Consider the following 22,842-nt stretch of genomic DNA (forward strand, 5'->3'; position numbering starts at 1 on the left):
AGGGTCAGGGTCAGACTTTGTGGAACACTTCAACTAATAACATCTCACCACAGGAGGGTTGAAACAATGATCTGATATGGTGTGTGATTGTGTTTGTCAGATGATCCAGACCCGGAGGGACAGGGTTTCTGCCAGGCCGGGTTCAGTGTGGACTTCACCAAGGTAACAACCATCACTACCCACGTGACGTCCTCATCACCGTCCATGTCATGACATCCTCATCACTGTCCATGTCATGACATCCTCATCACTGTCCATGTCATGACATCCTCATCACTGTCCATGTCATGACAATCCTCAATACACAGAGAACCCCTTAGTTATTTTCTAGCACACAATCACAGCCGAGTCCACATATTCCGAGGCGTGTGTGTAAAAATACATGTTTGTCATAACAGCCTCCCTCCTCATCCTCTCTTTCTCTCTGTCTGACTCCTCTCAGGACTATAGAGAGACACACAATACGGGTTAGAGGGGAGAGAGATAGGAGGCATGCAACTTTGTCCGTTTAAATCACAGAGGGCCTTGCTCATGGGAACATCTGAACCCTCTCTGCTCAATGTACCCTCTTGTACAGGAAGCTGTCATTTTCAACAGGAAGTACACATGGATGACTGAAGACAGTGTACACACACACACACACAGAAACAAACAGACACACACACATTGTCTTTTATGATTGTTTCTTCTATGTTTATCAATCAGTGTGTATACAGGTAAATCAGGACGAGCTTGGCCAGTTAAAGGTCCAATGGAGCCATTTTTATCTGAATATTTAAAAAAATTACTTACTGTGATTGTTTCCGATTAAAAGGGTAAAAATAAACAAAAATAGCTTCTTAGCAAAGAGCAATTTCAAAAGCAAGAATTTTGCTATAACTGTCTGGGAGTGGTCTGAGTGGAGAGGGGAAACTGAAAATGAGATGTTATTGGCAGAGAGTTTTGGAACTGACTTTCTCATTGGTCTATTAACTAATGTACTACCTGGTGATGACACCAGGCCAAAACTACATCCCAACAAAATATGCTGACATTTCAGGTGGTCTTTTCAAACAACTCTTACACTAAAAGGGCATTATCATAATGTGGAAATATATATAAAACACAGAAAAATCATGTTTCTGACTGCACTGAGCCTTTAAAGTGCATTGAATTTGGTTTGACACAGGCAGATTAAGTATATGATCCTGTGGGGTCATGATCAGGGCTCTCGGCCCGACTCAGATGTATATACAGTTGAAGTTGGAAGTTTACATATACTTAGGTTGGTGTCATTAAAACTCGTTTTTCAACCACTCCACAAATTTCTTGTTAACAAACTATAGTTTTGGCAAGTCGGTTAGGACATCTACTTTGTGCATGACACAACTAATTTTTCCAACAATTGTTATCAGAAAGATTATTTCACTTATAACTCACTGTATCACAATTCCAGTGGGTTAGAAGTTTACATACACTCAGTTGACTGACTTTAAATAGCTTGGAAAATTTCAGAAAATTCTGTCATGGCTTTAGAAGCTTTTGATAGGCTAATTGACATAATTTTAGTCAATTGGAGGTGTACCTGTGGATGTATTTCAAGTGCCTCTTTGCGTGACATCATGGGAAAATCAAAAGAAATCAGCCAAGACCTCAGAAACAATTTGTAGACCTCCACAAGTCTGGTTCATCCTTGGGAGCAATTTCCAAATGCCTGAAGGTACCACGTTCATCTGTACAAACAATAGTATGCAAGTATAAACACCATGGGACCACGCAGCTGTCATCCGCTCAGGAAGGAGACGTGTTCTGTCTCCTAGAGATTGACGTACTTTGGTGCGAAAAGTGCAAATCAATCCCAGAACAACAGCAAAGGACCTTGTGAAGATGCTGGAGGAAACAGGTACAAAAGTATCTATATCCACAGTAAAATGAGTCCTATATTGACATAACCTGAAAGGCCGCTCAGCAAGGAAGAAGCCACTGCTCCAGAACCACCATAAAAAAGCCAGACTACGGTTTACAACTGCACATGGGGACAAAGATCGTACTTTTTGGAGAAATATCCTCTGGTCTGATGAAACAAAAATAGAACTGTTTGGCCATAATGACCATCGTTATGTTTGGAGGAAAAAGGGGGAGGCTTGCAAGCCGAAGAACACCATCCCAACCGTGAAACACGGGGGTGGCAGCATCATGTTGTGAGGGTGCTTTGCTGCAGGAGGGACTGGTGCACTTCATAAAATAGATGGCATCATGAGAATGGAAAATGATGTGGATATATTGAAGCAACATCTCAAGACATCAGTCAGGAAGTTAAAGCTTGGTCGCAAATGGGTCTTCCAAATGGACAATGACCCCAAGCATACTTCCAAAGTTGTGGCAAGATGGCTGAAGGACAACAAAGTCAAGGTATAGGAGTGGCCATCACAAAGTCCTTACCTCAAACCTATAGAAAATAAGTGGGCATAACTGAAAAAGCGTGTTTGAACAAGGAGGCCTACAAACCTGACTCAGATACACCAGCTCTGTCAGGAGGAATGGGCCAAAATTCACCCAACTTATTGGGGAAGGCTACCCAAAACATTTGACCCAAGTTAAATCATTTAAAGGCAATGCTACCAAATACTAATTGAGTGTATGTAAACTTCTGACCCACTGGGAATGTGATGAAAGAAATAAAAGCTGAAATAAGTCATTCTCTCTACTATTATTCTGACATTTCACATTCTTAAAATAAAGTGGTCATCCTAACTGACCAAAGACAGCAACTTTTTACTAGGATTAAATGTCAGGAATTGTGAAAAACTGAGTTTAAATGTATTTGGCTAAGGTGTACGTAAACTTCCAACTTCAACTGTACATTGCATTAAGAAAGTATTCAGGCCCCTTCCCCTTTTCCACATTTTGTTACGTTACAGTCTTATTCTAAAATGGATTACATTAAATTTTTTCCTCATCAATCTACATACAATACCCCGTAATGACATAGTGCAAAAAGGTTTTCAGAATAAAAAAAACAGAAATACCTTATTTACATAAGTATTCAGACCATTTGCTATGAGGCTCGAAATTGAGCTCAGGTACATCCTGATCATCCTTGAGATGTTTCTACAACTTGATTGGAGTCCACCTGTGGTAAATTCAATTGATTAGACATGATTTGGAAAGGCACACACTTGTCTATATAAGGTCCCACAGTTGACAGTGCATGTCAGAGCAAAAACCAAGACATGAGGTCGAAGGAATTGTCCATAGAGCTCCGTGACAGGATTGTGTTGAGGCACAACATTTCTGCAGCATTGAAGATCCCCAAGAACACAGTGGCCTCCATCATTCTTAAATGGGAGAAGTTTGGAACCACCAAGACTCTTCCAAGAGCTGGCCGCCCGGCCAAACTGAACAATCTGGGGAGAACGGCCATGGTCAGGGAGGCCAAGAACCAAGAACCCGATGATCACTCTGACAGAGCTCCAGAGTTCCTCTGTGGAGATGGAAGAACCTTCCAGAAGGACAACCATTTCTGCAGCACTCCACCAATCAGGCATTTATGGTAGAGTGGCCAGATGGAAGCCACTCCTCAGTAAAAGGAACCAGACAGTCTGCTTGGAGTTCGCCAAAAGTCACCTAAAGGACTATCAGACCATAAGAATCAAGATTCTCTGGTCTGATGAAACCAAGATTTAATTATTTGGCCTGAATGCCAAGCGTCACGTCTGGAGGAAACCTGGCACCATTTCTACGGTGGGGCATGCTGGTGGCAACATCATGCTGTGGGGATGTTTTTCGGTGGCAGGGACTGGGAGAATAGTCAGGATCGAGGGAAAGATGCAAAGTACAGAGAAACCCTTGATGAAAACCTGCTCCAGAGCGCTCATGACTTCAGACTGGGGCGAAGGTTTACCTTCCAACAGGACAACAAGCCTAAGCACACAGCCAAGACAACGCAGGAGTGGCTTCGGGACAAGTCTCTGAATGTCCTTGAGTGGCCCAGCCAGAGCCCAGACTTGAACCCGATCGGACATCTCTAGAGAGACCTGAAAATAGTTGTGCAGCGACGTTCCCCATCCAACCTGACAGAGCTTGATAGGATCTGCAGAGAACAATGGCAGAAACTCCCCAAATACTGATGTGCCAAGCTTGTAGCATCATACCCAAGAAGACTCAAGGCTGTAATTGCTGCCAAAGGTGCTTCAACAAAGTACTGAGTAAAGGGTCTGAATACTTATGTAAATGTGATATTTCAGTTTATTTATTTTTGCAAATGTATTAAAGATATCTAAAAACCTGTTTTTGCTTTGTCGTTATGGGGTATTGTGTGTAGATTGATGAGGTGGAAAAAAACAATTTAATCAATTTTAGCGTAAGGCTGTAATGTAACAAAATGTGAAAAAAGTCAAGGGGTCTGAATACTTTCCGAATGCACTTTAAATTCAGCTTTTGTCCAGTCTTGAGGAAGTTAGTCCTAACCCTGGACTGACCCAGACTTTCTCTTCCTCAGGAGGGGACACTGGTGGTGGGCGGACCTGGCAGCTTCTACTGGCAAGGTAACATTAGCTCCCTCTATGTGAAACACTAGAATTGCAAAAAAGAGGCAGAGAGAGGGAGAAAGAGATGAGTTTAGCAGCACGATCAAGGCACATTCCTGCATCAGACCTGGATTCACATATGGATACACAGTATTGGATGAAGCACTGCTCCAGTTAATTTCTCTCATTCCTGGTGTGCAGTTTGATCCCAGGAGAAGCCAGATTAGGACAATGTAGAGTGAGAGCCCCTGCCTCCTCTCTCTCTGACAGGAAGTGTTTGATTGAGTCTAGGCTCAGTTGTAATGAGCTGATCAGAGGGAAATGGGGTGTGGAGGAACTCCCACTCACCATGATAATTATTGTGTGTTGGAGGGCAGACACCTGCTTCACAGTGGACCTTGAAGTTTGAAAGTGTGTGGGTGTGTGTGTGCGGTGGGGGGCATGGTGGGGGGGGGGATACTCTTCCTGTCCTAATGTCTCCTTGCTTATCTTCATTGAGTGGATTTTAGCACACAGCTGTGTGTGTGTGTGATGGTGAGTGTGCACGCAAGTGTGCATTTGTGTGTTTTATGAGAGACAGTTACTAATACAGGGTAGTAAACTCTCCTCCTTTTATCACGGTCACTCCCATCATGTTAACCTCTGTGCCCTATCGCTCCAGTCACTTAATTCATTTAAAAAACAGAAGAGGATAAGAACATGCTTTTACAACAAGAACTGCCTACTATGTCATCGTATTTATGTGAAATGAATACGATGGGAGACAGAGAGCTGGTTTCAAGCGCAGGGCGCAGCAGGTGTTTATTGTAAGGGGCCCCAGGAGGAGGCAGGTAGCTGGGTCCAGGGGCAGGCAGAAGGTCATACACAGGGTGTCCAACAAGGCAACAGTACAGGCAGGGAAAAGGCTGGTAACGTAGTCCGGGAGATCAGGCAATAGGTAGATGACAGGAAATCCGATAGGCTAAGGTACAGGCAGGGAATAGGCAAAAGGCGTCGTTAGTGAGGCAGGCAAAAACTATCATACACAGGAGGAGTAAATCATGGGAAAACCGGCTCAGAAAGACGTGTGTCACAAAACAAACAATACCTCATCACACAATACCTCAGTGATGGGGTGCAAAGAACTGAACTAAATAGTGCATGATAATGACATACAGGTGTGTGAACAGGTGATCAGAATTCAGGTGATTGGGATCTGGAGAGTGAGCTGCATTCAGGGGATCTACGTGTTTGAGAGTGTGAGTTGGATGCAGATGTTACAATATGCCTTCAAAATGGAGAGAGAGACAGAAGTGGGTGAGAGAGAGAAAGAGAGTTGGATAGTCAGTGAGTCTTTTTATGAATTAATATTATGTTGTATTAATCCTTTGTTGAAGGTGGTTTATGATCTCTCTATGCCCCTGGTGTGTGTGTATAAGCGTTTGTGTGCAAGTCGTTGCCCCTCAGCTTGGCTCAGCTTCCTGGTGTTTAAACACTTCCTCTAGATGTTTATAAAAGCTCTCCGAGCAGAGAGTTTATGGTCTCTAATATACAGCTATTATCACAGGTGTTTATGCTGAGTTATTATGGGAAGCCTTTTATACAGCTTATTATCAGAGGATCTGAAGGAACCTCTTATACTATCAGTAATGAGGAAGTCTGCAGAGGGTTAGGGGTCTGTTTCTGTGATTAGGGTTAGGAGCTGTCTGTTGAGTGGGTGTCTGTTATTATGGTGTGTGTGTGTGTGTGTGTGTGTGTGTGTGTGTGTGTGTGTTATGCTGGTGAATGAGGACCCAAAAGCGACGTAATAGAAACAGAGTCTTTATTCCAGTCTTAAACAAACAATGATTCTCCTGGATATTATCAAAGGTAAATCCAAAACAGGAAACAGAAATCCTCTCGTCAGTAGAGAGGAACGACTGGAGACGCGACCACAGACTGCAGGTCGCTTCAGGAAGGCACAGGCCGTAGCTGACATAGACACCTGCTCACACGCAGCATCTGAAGAAGGCAAAAACACGACAGGGCGGAACAAGGACACAGAACAGCAAACATCAAACAAGAATCCGACAAGGACAGAAGCGGAAAACAGAGGGCGAAATAGGGACTCTAATCAGAGGGCAAAATAGGGGACAGGTGTGAAAGAGTAAATGAGGTCGTTAGGAGAATGAGAAACAGCTGGGAGCAGGAACGGAACGATAGAGAGAGAGAGCGGGAGAGGGAGAGAGGGAGGAGGAGAGAGAGGGATAGAAAGAGGGAAAGAACCTAATAAGACCAGCAGAGGGAAGCACAGGGACAAGACATGATGATCAAAGACAAAACATGACAGTACCCCCCCACTCACCGAGCGCCTCCTGGCGCACTCGAGGAGGAACCCTGGCGGCAACGAAGGAAATCATCAATCAACGAACGGTCCAGCACGTCCCGAGATGGAACCCAACTCCTCTCCTCAGGACCGTAACCCTCCCAATCCACTAAGTACTGGTGACCACGTCCCCGAGAACGCATGTCCATGATCTTCCGTACCTTGTAAATAGGTGCGCCCTCGACAAGGACGGGGGGGGGGGAGGGAAGACGAACGGGGGCGCGAAGAAAAGGCTTGACACAAGAGACATGGAAGACAGGGTGGACGCGACGAAGATGTCGCGGAAGAAGCAGTCGCACAGCGACAGGATTGACGACCTGAGAGACACGGAACGGACCAATGAACCGCGGAGTCAACTTGCGAGAAGCTGTCGTAAGGGGAAGGTTACGAGTGGAAAGCCACACTCTCTGACCGCGACAATACCTAGGACTCTTAATCCTACGTTTATTGGCGGCTCTCACAGTCTGCGCCCTGTAACGGCAAAGTGCAGACCTGACCCTCCTCCAGGTGCGCTCACAACGTTGGACAAAAGCCTGAGCGGAGGGAACGCTGGACTCGGCGAGCTGGGACGAGAACAGAGGAGGCTGGTACCCAAGACTACTCTGAAACGGAGATAGCCCGGTAGCAGACGAAGGAAGCGAGTTGTGAGCGTACTCAGCCCAGGGGAGCTGTTCTGCCCAAGACGCAGGGTTTCGAAACGAAAGGCTGCGTAATATGCGACCAATCGACTGATTGGCCCTTTCTGCTTGACCGTTAGACTGGGGATGAAACCCGGAAGAGAGACTGACGGAAGCACCAATCAAACGACAGAACTCCCTCCAAAACTGTGACGTGAATTGCGGGCCTCTGTCAGAAACGGCGTCTAACGGGAGACCATGAATTCTGAACACATTCTCAATGATGATTTGTGCCGTCTCCTTAGCGGAAGGAAGCTTAGCGAGGGGAATGAAATGTGCCGCCTTAGAGAACCTATCGATAACCGTAAGAATCACAGTCTTCCCCGCAGACGAAGGCAGACCGGTAATAAAGTCTAAGGCGATGTGAGACCATGGTCGAGAAGGAATGGGAAGCGGTCTGAGACGACCGGCAGGAGGAGAGTTACCTGACTTAGTCTGCGCGCAGTCCGAACAAGCAGCCACGAAACGGCGCGTGTCCCGCTCCTGAGTAGGCCACCAAAACCGCTGGCGAATAGAAGCAAGCGTACCCCGAACGCCGGGGTGGCCAGCTAACTTGGCAGAATGAGCCCACTGAAGAACAGCCAGACGAGTAGAGACAGGAACGAACAGAAGGTTACTAGGACAAGCGCGCGGCGACGCAGTGTGAGTGAGTGCTTGCTTTACCTGTCTCTCAATTCCCCAGACAGTCAACCCGACAACACGCCCTTCAGGGAGAATCCCCTCGGGGTCGGTAGAAGCCACCGAAGAACTAAAGAGACGGGATAAGGCATCAGGCTTGGTGTTCTTATTTCCCGGGCGATAGGAAATCACGAACTCGAAACGAGCGAAAAACAACGCCCAACGAGCTTGACGTGCATTAAGTCGTTTGGCAGAACGGATGTACTCAAGGTTCTTATGGTCAGTCCAAACGACAAAAGGGACGGTCGCCCCCTCCAACCACTGTCGCCATTCGCCTATGGCTAAGCGGATGGCGAGCAGTTCGCGGTTACCCACATCATAGTTGCGTTCCGATGGCGACAGGCGATGAGAAAAGTAAGCGCAAGGATGGACCTTATCGTCAGACTGGAAGCGCTGGGACAGAATGGCTCCCACGCCCACCTCTGAAGCGTCAACCTCGACAATGAATTGTTTAGTGACGTCAGGAGTAACAAGGATAGGGGCGGATGTAAAACGCTTCTTGAGGAGATCAAAAGCTCCCTGGGCGGAACCGGACCACTTAAAGCAAGTCTTGACAGAAGTCAGAGCTGTGAGAGGGGCAGCCACTTGACCGAAATTACGAATGAAACGCCGATAGAAATTAGCGAAACCGAGAAAGCGCTGCAACTCGACACGTGACTTAGGAACGGGCCAATCGCTGACAGCCTGGACCTTAGCGGGATCCATCTGAATGCCTTCAGCGGAAATAACAGAACCGAGAAATGTGACAGAGGAGACATGAAAGGCGCACTTCTCAGCCTTCACGTAGAGACAATTCTCTAAAAGGCGCTGGAGTACACGTCGAACGTGCTGAACATGAATCTCGAGTGACGGTGAAAAAATCAGGATATCGTCAAGGTAAACGAAAACAAAGATGTTCAGCATGTCTCTCAGTACATCATTAACTAATGCCTGAAAGACAGCTGGAGCATTAGCGAGACCGAACGGCAGAACCCGGTATTCAAAATGCCCTAACGGAGTGTTAAACGCCGTTTTCCACTCGTCCCCCTCTCTGATGCGTACGAGATGGTAAGCGTTACGAAGGTCCAACTTAGTAAAGAACCTGGCTCCCTGCAGAATCTCGAAGGCTGACGACATAAGGGGAAGCGGATAACGATTCTTAACCGTTATGTCATTCAGCCCTCGATAATCCACGCAGGGGCGCAGAGTACCGTCCTTCTTCTTAACAAAGAAAAACCCCGCTCCGGCGGGAGAGGAAGAAGGCACCACGGTACCGGCGTCGAGAGAAACAGACAGATAATCCTCGAGAGCCTTACGTTCGGGAGCCGACAGAGAGTATAGTCTACCCCGAGGGGGAGTGGTCCCCGGAAGGAGATCAATACAACAATCATACGACCGGTGAGGAGGAAGAGAGTTGGCTCTGGACCGACTGAAGACCGTGCGAAGATCATGATATTCCTCCGGCACTCCTGTCAAATCACCAGGTTCCTCCTGAGGAGAGGGGACAGAAGAAACAGGAGGGATAGCAGACATTAAACACTTCACATGACAAGAAACGTTCCAGGATAGGATAGAATTACTAGACCAATTAATAGAAGGATTATGACATACTAGCCAGGGATGACCCAAAACAACAGGTGTAAAAGGTGAACGAAAAATCAAAAAGGAAATGGTCTCACTGTGGTTACCAGATACTGTGAGGGTTAAAGGTAGTGTCTCACATCTGATACTGGGGAGAGGACTACCATCTAAGGCGAACATGGGCGTGGGCTTCCCTAACTGTCTGAGAGGAATGTCATGTTTCCGAGCCCATGCTTCGTCCATAAAACAACCCTCAGCCCCAGAGTCTATCAAGGCACTGCAGGAAGCAGCCGAACCGGTCCAGCGTAGATGGACCGACAAGGTAGTACAGGATCTTGATGGAGAGACCTGAGTAGTAGCGCTCACCAGTAGCCCTCCGCTTACTGATGAGCTCTGGCTTTTACTGGACATGACATGACAAAATGTCCAGCAGAACCGCAATAGAGGCAAAGGCGGTTGGTGATTCTCCGTTCCCTCTCCTTAGTCGAGATGCGAATACCTCCCAGCTGCATGGGCTCAGTCTCTGAGCCGATGGGAGGAGATGGTTGAGATGCGGAGAGGGGAAACACCGTTAACGCGAGCTCTCTTCCACGAGCTCGGTGACGAAGATCTACCCGTCGTTCTATGCGGATGGCGAGTGCAATCAAAGAGTCCACGCTGGAAGGAACCTCCCGGGAGAGAATCTCATCCTTAACCTCAGCGTGGAGTCCCTCCAGAAAACGAGCGAGCAACGCCGGCTCGTTCCAGTCACTGGATGCAGCAAGAGTGCGAAACTCTATAGAGTAATCCGTTATGGATCGATCACCTTGACATAGGGAAGCCAGGGCCCTGGAAGCCTCCTTCCCAAAAACTGAACGATCAAAAACCCGTATCATCTCCTCTTTAAAGCTCTGATAAACGTTAGAACACTCAGCCCTTGCCTCCCAGATAGCTGTGCCCCACTCCCGAGCCCGACCAGTAAGGAGTGATATGACGTAAGCGATCCGAGCTCTCTCTCTTGAGTATGTGTTGGGCTGGAGAGAGAACACAATATCACACTGGGTGAGAAAGGAGCGACACTCAGTGGGCTGCCCAGAGTAACATGGTGGGTTATTAACCCTAGGTTCCGGAGACTCGGAAGACCAGGAAGTAGCTGGTGGCACGAGACGAAGACTCTGAAACTGTCCTGAGAGATCGGAGACGTGAGCGGCCAGGGTCTCAACGGCATGACGAGCAGCAGACAATTCCTGCTCGTGTCTGCCGAGCATTGCTCCCTGGATCTCGACGGCAGTGTTGCGAGAATCCGTAGTCGCTGGGTCCATTCTTGGTTCGGATTCTTCTGTTATGCTGGTGAATGAGGACCCAAAAGCGACGTAATAGAAACAGAGTCTTTATTCCAGTCTTAAACAAACAATGATTCTCCTGGATATTATCAAAGGTAAATCCAAAACAGGAAACAGAAATCCTCTCGTCAGTAGAGAGGAACGACTGGAGACGCGACCACTGACTGCAGGTCGCTTCAGGAAGGCACAGGCCGTAGCTGACATAGACACCTGCTCACACGCAGCATCTGAAGAAGGCAAAAACACGACAGGGCGGAACAAGGACACAGAACAGCAAACATCAAACAAGAATCCGACAAGGACAGAAGCGGAAAACAGAGGGAGAAATAGGGACTCTAATCAGAGGGCAAAATAGGGGACAGGTGTGAAAGAGTAAATGAGGTCGTTAGGAGAATGAGAAACAGCTGGGAGCAGGAACGGAACGATAGAGAGAGAGAGCGGGAGAGGGAGAGAGGGAGGAGGAGAGAGAGGGATAGAAAGAGGGAAAGAACCTAATAAGACCAGCAGAGGGAAGCACAGGGACAAGACATGATGATCAAAGACAAAACATGACAGTGTGTGTGTGTGTGTGTGTGTGTGTGTGTGTGTGTGTGTGTGTGTGTGTGTGTGTGTGTGTGTGTGTGTCTGGAGAGGGTCTGTGTCCGTGGTTACGGTCTGTGAAGAGGGTCTGTCTTGTCTGAGTAGAAGGTCTGTCTTTGTAAGTCTGTGACTTGGGTTAGGGTCTGTGTAGGTATGCGTCTGTAATTAGGCTTAGCGTCCATGTCTGTGAAGGGAGTTAGGAAAGGTGGGAGTCTGAGACAGGGGCGATTTCTCTCTGTCAGTACCCACCACATTAAGGAGGATTGATGTGAGGTTGAGGGCAGCTGGAGATAAAGCAGTAGGTCTATGTTTGTCTGACCTCCCCCTCCACAGCACAGCATTTGCTACAATAGCAGAGAGAGAGAGAGAGAGAGCGAGAGAGAGAAAGTGTGTGTGTGTGTGTGTGTGTCATTCTAACTCCTGCTAACGAGGTGTTTCAGTGTTCCTCAGGGAAGAGCTCCTCATACTTGTGAGTTTCATAACAAAGGGCAGGAATGTGTGTGTGGGGGCGTGCATGTGTGTGTGATAGACTGACAGTGCAGAAGTTATTGCTCCCCATTGGGTCTGGGGTTGGCCTGTCTGTTACTGACCATTGTGTGTTTCTGACCTCTCTCTCTCTCCAGGTCAGGTGATGACTGCAGGCGTAGCAGAGATATTGAATGGTTACTCTCTGAAAGCCGTGCTCAGGAGAGTCCCTGGAGAGAAACACACACACGCTGCAGCTGATACCCATGACGACAGCTACCTAGGTAACACACACAGTTTCATCTACACACACAAACACGCACACACACACACACTCACACGCTCACTCACTAATATCTCTCTCTTGTCTGCAGGTTACTCTGTGGCAGTGGGGGAATTCACAGGAGACTCAGAGCAAGGTAAAATACAACACTTTAATCTCTGTGTGTTTGGTGCTTGCAGGGTTTCAGAGGCTTGTCCGATGGACCGTAACTAACGAGTAATTACACTGCAAACTAACCAAGAAAAGTAACTTGCTACAAAACCATATGTTCTGCCTCCTACATCTTCCTAATTAAAACATGGCACCAAGTGCCAAACCAAAGGTTGACACATGGTTGTATTATGATTTTATTGTGGTTGTAGGCTGGTTGTGGTCTCATCTTTGAATTCCTTAAAGCTGGAGCTTGCTGGCTTGGGTTTGTGGTCTGGTCTGTACCGGGAACAGGGTTGGGGGAGGTACTCGTATCAAAACCACTCTGTCTCTATCTTTCTCTCTCCCTTTCGTCATCAGTCAGTCTGTTGTCAGCTTTTAGTGTCTTCAGTCAGGGTGGCCTAGAGACAGAGACACACTGAAAGGCAGGCATCCAGACAGACAGACAGAAAAGCAGGCAGGCAGTGTGATATAATGTGTGTTCCTCTCTCCTTTCTAGAGCTGATAGCTGGTGTTCCTAGAGGGGCTCAGAACTTTGGATATGTAAGTACAGAATCACACGCATGCATAACAGCACACACACACACACACACACACACAGTATATGTAAGTATGGAATTTAAAAATTCCTGTGTGTCCAGAGAGGAAATGTTTCCAAAGTAGAATTCCATTCCTAGTTACTATCGCTTAGCAACAACAACTCCCCCCTCTCTGACCACAACACAGTCTTATCTGTGTGTGTGTGTGTGTGTGTGTGTGTGTGTGTGTGTGTGTGTCCTGGACTGTCTCCTTAATGACACACGACTTCCGCTCCATGAGAGCTGACCCCTTTCCCTGACACACACATGACCTCTCACCTCTAACACACAGCTCATTGCCTGCTCTCTCTCTCTCTCTCTCTCTCTCTCACTCACTCACTCACTCACTCACTCACTCACTCACTCACTCACTCACTCACTCACTCACTCACTCACTCACTCACTCACTCACACACACACACACACACACACACACACACACACACACACACACACACACACACACACACACACACACACACACACACACACACACACACACACACACACACACTGACAGACACTGAAACCTAGATAGAGATGTATTCAGAGCAGACAAGCCTGTGTAGTTGTGTCAACAGGCTCTGGGGCCGGTAGCCCTCACATTTGTGGTCAGTGGGCGTCAGGGTTAGGCCTGTTTGGCCTGATGAGACGAGAGTAGCTGTCAGCCCACGTTAGCCTCTCAGACCTGGGGAGACAACCAGCCTGACACCCCTGAGAGAGAGGAGGAGGAAGGGGGGCCAGGGGGTTAAGTGTCTGCACATGTCTTTCCCTCTGTCTGCCTCTCTCTGTCTGTCATTCCGAGCGACCGTCTGTCTGTGTGTATGTCCGTCCGTCTGCCTGTCCGTCTGGCCGTTTGTCTGCCTGACCGCCTGTCTGTTTCTCTATATTTGTTGGTGTTTTGTGTATGTGTTTGTCTCTAACTTTGTGAGTGCGTGCACATGTTTGTGGGTGAGTGTGTGTAGCCCCTGGCTGTCTCCATGTGGTTGTTATTGTAGGTCTTTTGAAGGAATTCCCAACCCCTCTGTCTCCCCCACGACTGGGGTTATGGAAATGGAGGGTACGGAACAGAGGAGGGGAGGGGGTAAGGCAATGGGGACGATGGGGGGTTGAAGGGGCGAGACAGGGGGAAGGGGGACCAGGCAGAGGGAAAGAAAGGGTTTTGGGCTGAAGAATTCTGTTTCTATTTCAGCTCATTACATCCTCTGAATGTGTTTGCATGATGCATTGGGCCGGTAGCCCTCACCTGTATCAGGTGTGTGACTCTTGTGTTCTGTTTCAGGTAGCTGTGATTAACTCCACTAATCTGACATTCATCATGAACTTCACAGGAGAGCAGGTCAGTAACACACAGTAACGTCATAAGCATACACATACACACACACACACACACACATACACACGTACTGCTATTAATCTTTTACCTGACTACTTTATAGCACTACTGTACATCCCTGACTGTAGAGTCATGTTGTGAAATGTTTTGTCAGATGGCTTCCTACTTTGGCTATTCTGTGGCTGTTACTGACCTCAACGGAGACGGGTGAGTTGTCTGTCTGTCTCTCTCACTTTCTCTCTCTTGCTCTCTCAATTTCATTTTCAATTTAAGGGTCTTAGCTTTTCTCTCTCTCTCTGCCACTTTGTCACTTTTTCCCTCTCTTCCTGTCCCTACAGATCTTCATGGTTCTTGCAGTGAAATAATTGTTTAGTCCGAGCCAAGAATGAAGCCAGTTGAGTGGGCGAGGGGGGAACGAGAGAGAGAGAGAGAGAGGATTGTTAGTATGTGTTCCAGCTGTAGCTTGTTTTCTGATTATGATGACTGAACTCTATTTCTGGAGCCAGACCACATCCTTTCTGACATGTCTGGATAACACACTCATCTATGTGTGTGTGTGTGTGTGTGTGTGTGTGTGTGTGTGTGTGTGTGTGTGTGTGTGTGTGTGTGTGTGTGTGTGTGTGTGTGTGTGTGTGTGTGTGTGTGTGTGTGTGTGTGTGTGTGTGTGTGTGTATTCTAAAGCTGTGTATCTTTCCCCCAGGTATGATGATGTACTGGTAGGAGCACCTCTCTATATGGAGAGAGAGAGGGAGAGTAAGCCCAAGGAGGTGGGACGTATCTACCTGTACCTCCAGCACTCCCCGCTCACCTTCTCCGAGCCCCTTCTCCTGACGGGAACACACACCTTCGGACGCTTTGGCACTGCCATCGCCCCGTTAGGTGACCTCAACCAGGACGGATACAACGGTAAGCTGTGTGTGTGTCTTTCCCCTCTTTTTCTTCCCGGTCAGTTTCCACTCCCAGTGTATTGGTAGGCAGAGGTTTTTGTGTTTCCTCTTCATCTCTGGCTGTTTGGTCTTGGAGAGTGGATATCCTATCAGATGCTCCGGTGGGGGAAACCGAAGGGTCTTCAGCCAATCAGGAATTGCGGTGTTAGAGTGTTTCCTTGTGAAGTTCTTCCCCCTCTTCCTGTAATGATGAGCAGGGTTTGGGGTGTGTGCGCGTGTGTGTGTCAGAGAGAGAGAGAGAGAGTTATTTTTAATCTCCAGATGTCCACTAAGATAGGGGCATCTGGAAGTTTCTGTCCTGCTGCCCAGAGTTCATTCTGCCTCACATTGTGTTTGTTTTATAAACACACACACCAGTGGAGGCAGATGAGGGGTGGACGGATCATAATAATGTCTGGAACAGAGCAAATGGATTGGCATCAAACACATATTTGATACCATTCCACTCCAGCCATTACCACAAGCCCGTCCTCTTCAATTAAGGTGCCACCAACCTCCTGTGACACACACACACACACACACACACACACACACACACACACACACACACACACACACACACACACACACACACACCCAAAGACTTTCAGGTCTGGAGCCCAAATGCTTTTCGGAGCCTCAGGCATTTCTCTGGTGAACATATGATAACAATCCTACTTAGTTATTTATGTATGTGTTTATGTTCTTAAAATGAGCCACTCTCCCTCTACTCCCTCCACACCATCATCATCATCAGAACTAAATCAATAAACCTGAATCAATGTCTATCAGTGTTGAGGCATAACTGAGTCAGGCACTCAAACGCACATATAAGACAACAACCTCTCCCTCAATATGAGCAAGACAAAGGAGCTGATCGTGGTCTACAGGAAAAGGTGGGCTGAACAGGCCTCCATTAACATCCACGGGGCTGTAGTGGAGCCGGTCGAGAGTTTCAAGTTCCTTGGTGTCCACATCACCAACAAACTAGCATGGTCCAAACACACCAATTAAGTCGTGAAGAGGGCACTACAAAATCTTTTTCCCCCTCAGGAGACTGAAAAGATTTGGCATGGGTCCCCAGATCCTCAAAAAGCTCTACAGCTGCACCATCGAGAGCATCCTGACCGGTTGCATCACCGCCTGGTATGGCAACTGCTTGGCATCTGACCAAGACATGTATAATAGGCGGTGTCAGAGGAAAGCCCATAAAATTGTCCGCGATTCCAGTCACCCAAGTCATAGACTGTTTTCTCTGCTACCGCACAGCAAGCGGCACCGGAGTGCTAAGTCTAGGACCAAAAGGCTCCAAACTTCTTCAGGATTGGTGGGTCCCCTGTGGTACAGTTGAGCTAACGTAGGCTAATGCAATTAGCATGAGGTTGTAAGTAACAAGAACATTTCCCAGGACATAGACATATCTGATATTAGCAGAAAGCTTTAATTCTTGTTAATCTAACTGCACTGTCCAATTTACAATAGCTATTACAGTGAATACCATGCTATTGTTTGAGGAGAGTGCACAGTTTTGAACATGAAAAGTTATTAATAAACAAATGAGGCACATGTGGGCAGTCTTGACACAACATTTTGAACAGAAATTCAATAGTTCATTGGATCAGTCTAAAACTTTGCACATACATTGCTGCCATCTAGTGGCCTAAATCTAACTTGCACCTGGGCTGGAATAATACATTATGGTCTTTCTCTTGCATTTCAAAGATGATGGTACAAAAAAAAAATATATATATTTGTATTATCTTCTACCATATCTAATGTGTTATATTCTCCTACACTCCTTTCACATTTCCACAAACTTCAAAGTGTTTCCTTTCAAATGGTACCAATAATTGAAAAATGGGCCGATCCTTAAGAGGTTTAACAGCTTCTACACCCAAGCCATAAGACTGCTGAACAATTAATTAAATAGCCACCGGACTATTTACATTGACACCCCCTCCCAATTTGTTTTGTACACTGCTGCTACTCGCTGTTTATCATCTATGCATAGTCACTTCACCCCCACCTACATGTACAAATTACCTCTAACCTGTACCCCTGCACACTGACTCGGTACCCCCTGTATATAGCCTCATTATTGTTATTTGATTGTGTTACTTTTTATTATTTTTTAACTTTAGTTTATTTGGTAAATATTTTCTTAACTCTTCTTGAACTGCACAGTTGGTTAAGGGCTTGTAAGTAAGCATTTCACGGTAAGGTCTACACTTGTTGTATTCGGGCACATGTGGCAAATAAAGTTTGATTTGATAAGCCTGCACACACACACACATGTGCACACACACATGCATTGAGTGAACTCAGAGGCTTTTGTCCTTAGGTTGATGCATCAGCCAGGGTGTGGCTGGGTTAGACTGGGAATGTGGAGGTGATCACACACAGGACAGATCAGTAGAGGATCCATTAGCCTCAGGAAACTGCAGCGCTAGTGGAGCCAGAGACTCCAGCTGTCTGAGCCACAATGGAGACTAGACTCTGAGACGCTGTGATGTTCTCCCTCCTTATCATACAGTAGTGTGTGTGTATCTGTGTGTGTGTCTCTGATTACCTCCCTCATCATCACAGAGCAGTGTAACCATGACAACACTCTGTTTGTAGTTTTCAGCTCCATTTTTCCCAACAGCAAACAGGATGTAGGTGGGGAGTTGCGCTGTGTGTGTGTGTGTGTGTGTGTGTGTGGGGTGGGTGGGACTAACACCTGGCAATCACTGGTGGAGTGTAACCATTGGCTGCTCACTGTCATAGGATTCTCCTGCCTGTGCCTATTAGACAGTTCTACATGTTTGACATATACATTTGGAGAGAGAGGGAAGGAAATGGAAAGAGAGAGGGGTAGTCCTCGGTAGTCTCTTTACCTCTCCCTCAGGGGCTTTCACTTGATGATGTCTAAACCATCCCTCTCATCCCTCTCTCCTGCTGATGTGAGCTGGTCTGCTGTATCACTTCAGAAGGCCAGCCTTATAACTCATACTGGAGTTGGTTTTGTGTTTCTATGTGTGTTTCCTACCGTCATACCCCTCTCTCTCTCTCTCTCTCTCTCTCTCTCTCTCTCTCTCTCTCTCTCTCTCTGTGTCTGATAGACGTGGCAGTGGGTTGTCCATTTGGTGGGGAGGACCGGAGTGGCCTGGTGTTGATCTACAATGGCCAGAGAGACCTGACGGCCCGCGGCCTAACCCTCAGCCAGGAGCTCTATGGAGCCTGGGCCTCCAGTAGTGGCCTCTCCGGCTACGGCTTCACCCTGAGGGGGGACAGAGACCTGGACAACAACCATTACCCTGGTACACTCCCATGCGCCTTACTTATTTTCCTCTCTTTTTTCCGTTTCACTTCTCTCCTCCCTTCTTCTGGTGAAGTCGTTACTCAGGAGGGGTAGTGGGGTTACAGAGCTGTTGCCACAACGATTCTCTGATGACGTCCCAGGAAGAGAGAGAGGGAGGGGGGCATGCAATAAGTCTGTTCTCTGTGCACTTAAACATCTAAAGGAAATGTCAAAATGTTTCAACTTCATATTCATAATCTCCAGCACCACCCCAACATCAACGTATGTGAAAATAGTGTTTCCATGTTTTGTGGAAAAATAGATATGAGAGAGATAAGTGTTTCCAATGACATCATCAGTGTGCATCATGTGATTTTAACCAATTATGACTAGGCATTGTCTACTAATTGCCTACTAATTGGTTGATGATGTCATTGGAAACACTTATTTTCCTTATATTTTTTGCTACAAAACATAGAAACGTGCCATTTTACACGTATGTTCATGTTGGGATGGTGCTGGAGGTGATGAATATAAAGTTGACATTTTTTTAAATTTCCCTTTGAAAATGTTTAGTCTGTTCGCCAGATATTTCACCATAGTGTTCTAGGCCTCTAGCAGACACAGGCCTCCAATTCTTCAGAAGAACCTGTTCATGTGGCTGATATTACTTTGGAGAGACTTCCTCTTTTGTGATGTCATGGTACAGGTGAACATGCCACACTAGAGCAATCTGAAGGGAAAGCCTGTGTCTGAGTGTTTGTATTTACATGTTCTGTCAGTGGTAGTCTGAATGTCTGTGTGAGTGTTTGTATACACATTCATTTACTTGGAATCATGGGCTCTCAAAAGGTGATTTAAGACTGAAAATGTTTTGAAATTAAACTTTTGTATCCCTTTGTTTTCCCCTCAATTTGGAGCCATTCTAAAGGCAGTATAGTTCAGTCTTTTTACTTCTATAGACCAAGCTGAGAGGCAGCCATTCTAAAGGCAGTATAGTTCAGTCTTTGTACTTCTATAGACCAAGCTGAAAGGCAGCCATTCTAAAGGCAGTATAGTTCAGTCTTTGTACCTCTATAGACCAAGCTGAAAGGCAGCCATTCTAAAGGCAGTATAGTTCAGTCTTTGTATTTCTATAGACCAAGCTGAAAAGCAGCCATTCTAAAGGCAGTATAGTTCAGTCTTTGTACTTCTATTGACCAAGCTGAAAGGCAGCCATTCTAAAGGTAGCGAAGTTCAGTCTTTGTACTTCTATAGACCAAGCTGAAAGGCAGCCATTCTAAAGGCAGTATAGTTCAGTCTTTGTACTTCTATAGACCAAGCTGAAAGGCAGCCATTCTAAAGGCAGTATAGTTCAGTCTTTGTACTTCTATTGACCAAGCTGAAAGGCAGCCATTCTAAATGTAGCGTAGTTCAGTCTTTGTACTTCTATAGACCCAGCTGAAAAGTAGGAATTATTATTTTTTTTTTTTTTTCTTTCCATCTTCTTTCTGTAACAACAACAGACGTCCTCTGATCTCTCCATCCCACAAACAGGAAATCTGGGTCTTTATAATGAAAACATCACACACGCACACACACGCTAACACACACAAACACACATACAGACACATGCACAAATATGCACTGCATGGCTTGTGATCAATTTCACTGGCCTCTGAGTGTATGTGTTGAGTCTGTGCCAGGCTATGAACCAAAGCCAGACCCTATACAGAATCACCCCACATCGAGTTTCTCAGTCACACACACTGTACAAACACAATGCATATACATATAAGCATGCATACACGCACGCGTGCGTGTTGTAACTCAGGCTTTCTAAGGCCCTCTGGGAAAGATCTGGTAGTGGAGGGAAAGCTCCCGGGTGGCATAGCCATCACACACACACACACACACACACACACACATATACATATGGTCTGTCGTTAATATGTTAGTAAAGTCACACTTTAGTAAAGGACCCTCAGATGTTTCATCATTATGAGAGGACTGCTAAGGAGTCTGTACGCCTGTTACACGGTGTGTTTCTGTGCATATGTTTGTGTGTGCATAAGATGTCTGTTTCTATAGGTGAAGTTTTATGATCCCATAGGTGCAAAACCCATCTTACTCTTAGAGAGAGAAGGGAGGGAGGATTAGAGAGATGGATCAGTGTTCCTGATGGATACTCTACAGTCGTGTGTCTCTACCAGGGACTCGTGTCCGGCTGGGTATCAAACCTCGATTGTCTGCATGCCTCAAGACTGCATTAACCCACCGAGCTCAAGTCTAGGCGCCATCTCTCGGAGGCAAAACAAGTTTTGAGGTCTTTCACAACAAAGTTACACATCAGCTTCTTGGGAAGGAGTGTTCCTATTAAACTAACTCTGGAGAGGTGACTGGGTCAGAGTCAGAGAGAGCAGTCAGTCAGAAACAGCAGGAGGTGTCCCTAGTACACAGAGGTTATAGCCTGCTAGACGCACACTGACCCTGGGAAGCTCTGCTGTTCCCACTCCTAGGGTTAAGGTTAAGGTCAGTTTTGTGTGTGTGTCAGGGGTCAGATGGCCTGAGGGCAGGAATTATGTTCAGCAGAAGGTCAGAGGTCAAATCCTGTAGACATTTAACTTGCCAATCAGCAATCCCACTGACTCAGCTCTACTGAACAGAAAACACACACACAGACACACAGACACACTGAACACTTTGACAGTGGACACACTGAACACTGGTTCTAGAGAGAGAGCTCATACAGAAGTTTGAAGCAGCCAGTCTCTGACAGGTTGTGTAAACATTGGATGGCAGCCATATTTCTCAGAGCAGGGAGTCCGGGACTGGCCTAGAGGTTTAGTTACTCAGCATACCCCCCGAAAGGTACACTTACTCCAAATGTGTGTCTGTATGTGTGTGTGTTTACATACTAACCTCAAATCAGTGGTGGCAGACATGTTTTTATCAGTGTGGAAATATGATTGACTTGGAAGGGGAAAGTGTGCCATAGGCTATGTTTTATTTACCCCAAAGGTACATTTACCCCAAATCAGCCTCTGTGTCAGTAGCACTTTTCAGAGGGAAAAGAACGGCTGGGTAAGGAGTACAGATGTACCTATGGGAGGAACATGCACTCGCGCACACACACTGTTGCGCACACAAACGCACACACACACTTAGGCACGCACCACAGGAGGTTGGTGGCACCTTAATTGGGGAGGACAGGCTTGTGGTAGTGACTGGAGCGGAATCTGTGGAATGGTATCAAATACATGGTCTCCAGTTGTTTGATGCCATTCCATTTGTTTCATTCTGGCCATTATTATGAGCCGTCCTCCCCTCAGCAGACACCACTGACACGCACGTATGCACACATACACCTACGGCAGAAGTGGGGTTGGGTTTCTCTGGTGTGTAAGACGGACAGATCCAGGACTTTGGAATGAGAGCAGAATTCTTCTGTTGGAAGTTTGGGTCTCTGAGGCTGAGCTGATGTTTGGACTGTGTGTGTGTGTGTGTGTGTGTGTGTGTGTGTGTGTGTGTGTGTGTGTGTGTGTGTGTGTGTGTGTGTGTGTGTGTGTGTGTGTGTGTGTGTGTGTGTGTGTGTGTGTGTGTGTGTGTGTGTGTGTGTGTGTGTGTGTGTGTGTGTGTGTGTGTGTGTGTGTGTGTGTGTGTGTGGTTAGATCTGCCTGCTGAAAGCACACCTTAGCTCTGATGACTTTTACAGACTGTGGTTGAAAGGCCAAGTGCTTTAGCTGCTGTTCTCTTTCCTCCTCTCTGCCTCGTTCCCCCTCTTCCTCCTTTCCTCTCTTTCCTCCTTCCCTCCTCACCTCTACCTCTCCAGCTGCCCCCTGTACCCCACAGACAGCTAGAGGTCCCCCTTTCTCTGCCGGCCCCTTGTTACACCTATAACACACACACACACACTGGGGGCTAGGGTGTAATGTTGTGGTTTCAGAGGACCAGCAGGCTGAGGCACTCTCACTGACAGCAAAAACAGATGGACCACTCCTACATTCAATTTAGACTCATGCTCACTTAAACACGCGCACACACACACACACACACAAGAACACACACACATACAGAGGCAAACGCATGTGTGCACGCACACACACACACACACGCAATAGATCTTATTTGACTCTAATAGTTTAACCATTTTAACAGATGTCACTCACAGTGTGCA

At 46.8% G+C, this 22,842-nt stretch overlaps 1 protein-coding gene across 1 annotated transcript in view; it reads left to right on the top strand.

The window, feature by feature from the left end:
- Positions 1–22,842, top strand: part of LOC139573582 (integrin alpha-8-like) — a 57,286-nt gene that overhangs the window by 4,171 nt on the left and 30,273 nt on the right. The window contains exons 5-13 of the mRNA XM_071397209.1: positions 101–162; positions 4,481–4,526; positions 12,292–12,417; positions 12,508–12,552; positions 13,066–13,109; positions 14,427–14,483; positions 14,635–14,687; positions 15,181–15,386; positions 18,508–18,705. Of these exons, the coding sequence (XP_071253310.1) occupies positions 101–162; positions 4,481–4,526; positions 12,292–12,417; positions 12,508–12,552; positions 13,066–13,109; positions 14,427–14,483; positions 14,635–14,687; positions 15,181–15,386; positions 18,508–18,705 (837 nt within the window). The remainder of the gene's footprint in view (positions 1–100; positions 163–4,480; positions 4,527–12,291; positions 12,418–12,507; positions 12,553–13,065; positions 13,110–14,426; positions 14,484–14,634; positions 14,688–15,180; positions 15,387–18,507; positions 18,706–22,842) is intronic.

This window comes from Salvelinus alpinus, chromosome 4, assembly GCF_045679555.1.
Source record: "Salvelinus alpinus chromosome 4, SLU_Salpinus.1, whole genome shotgun sequence".
Lineage (NCBI taxonomy): Eukaryota > Metazoa > Chordata > Actinopteri > Salmoniformes > Salmonidae > Salvelinus > Salvelinus alpinus.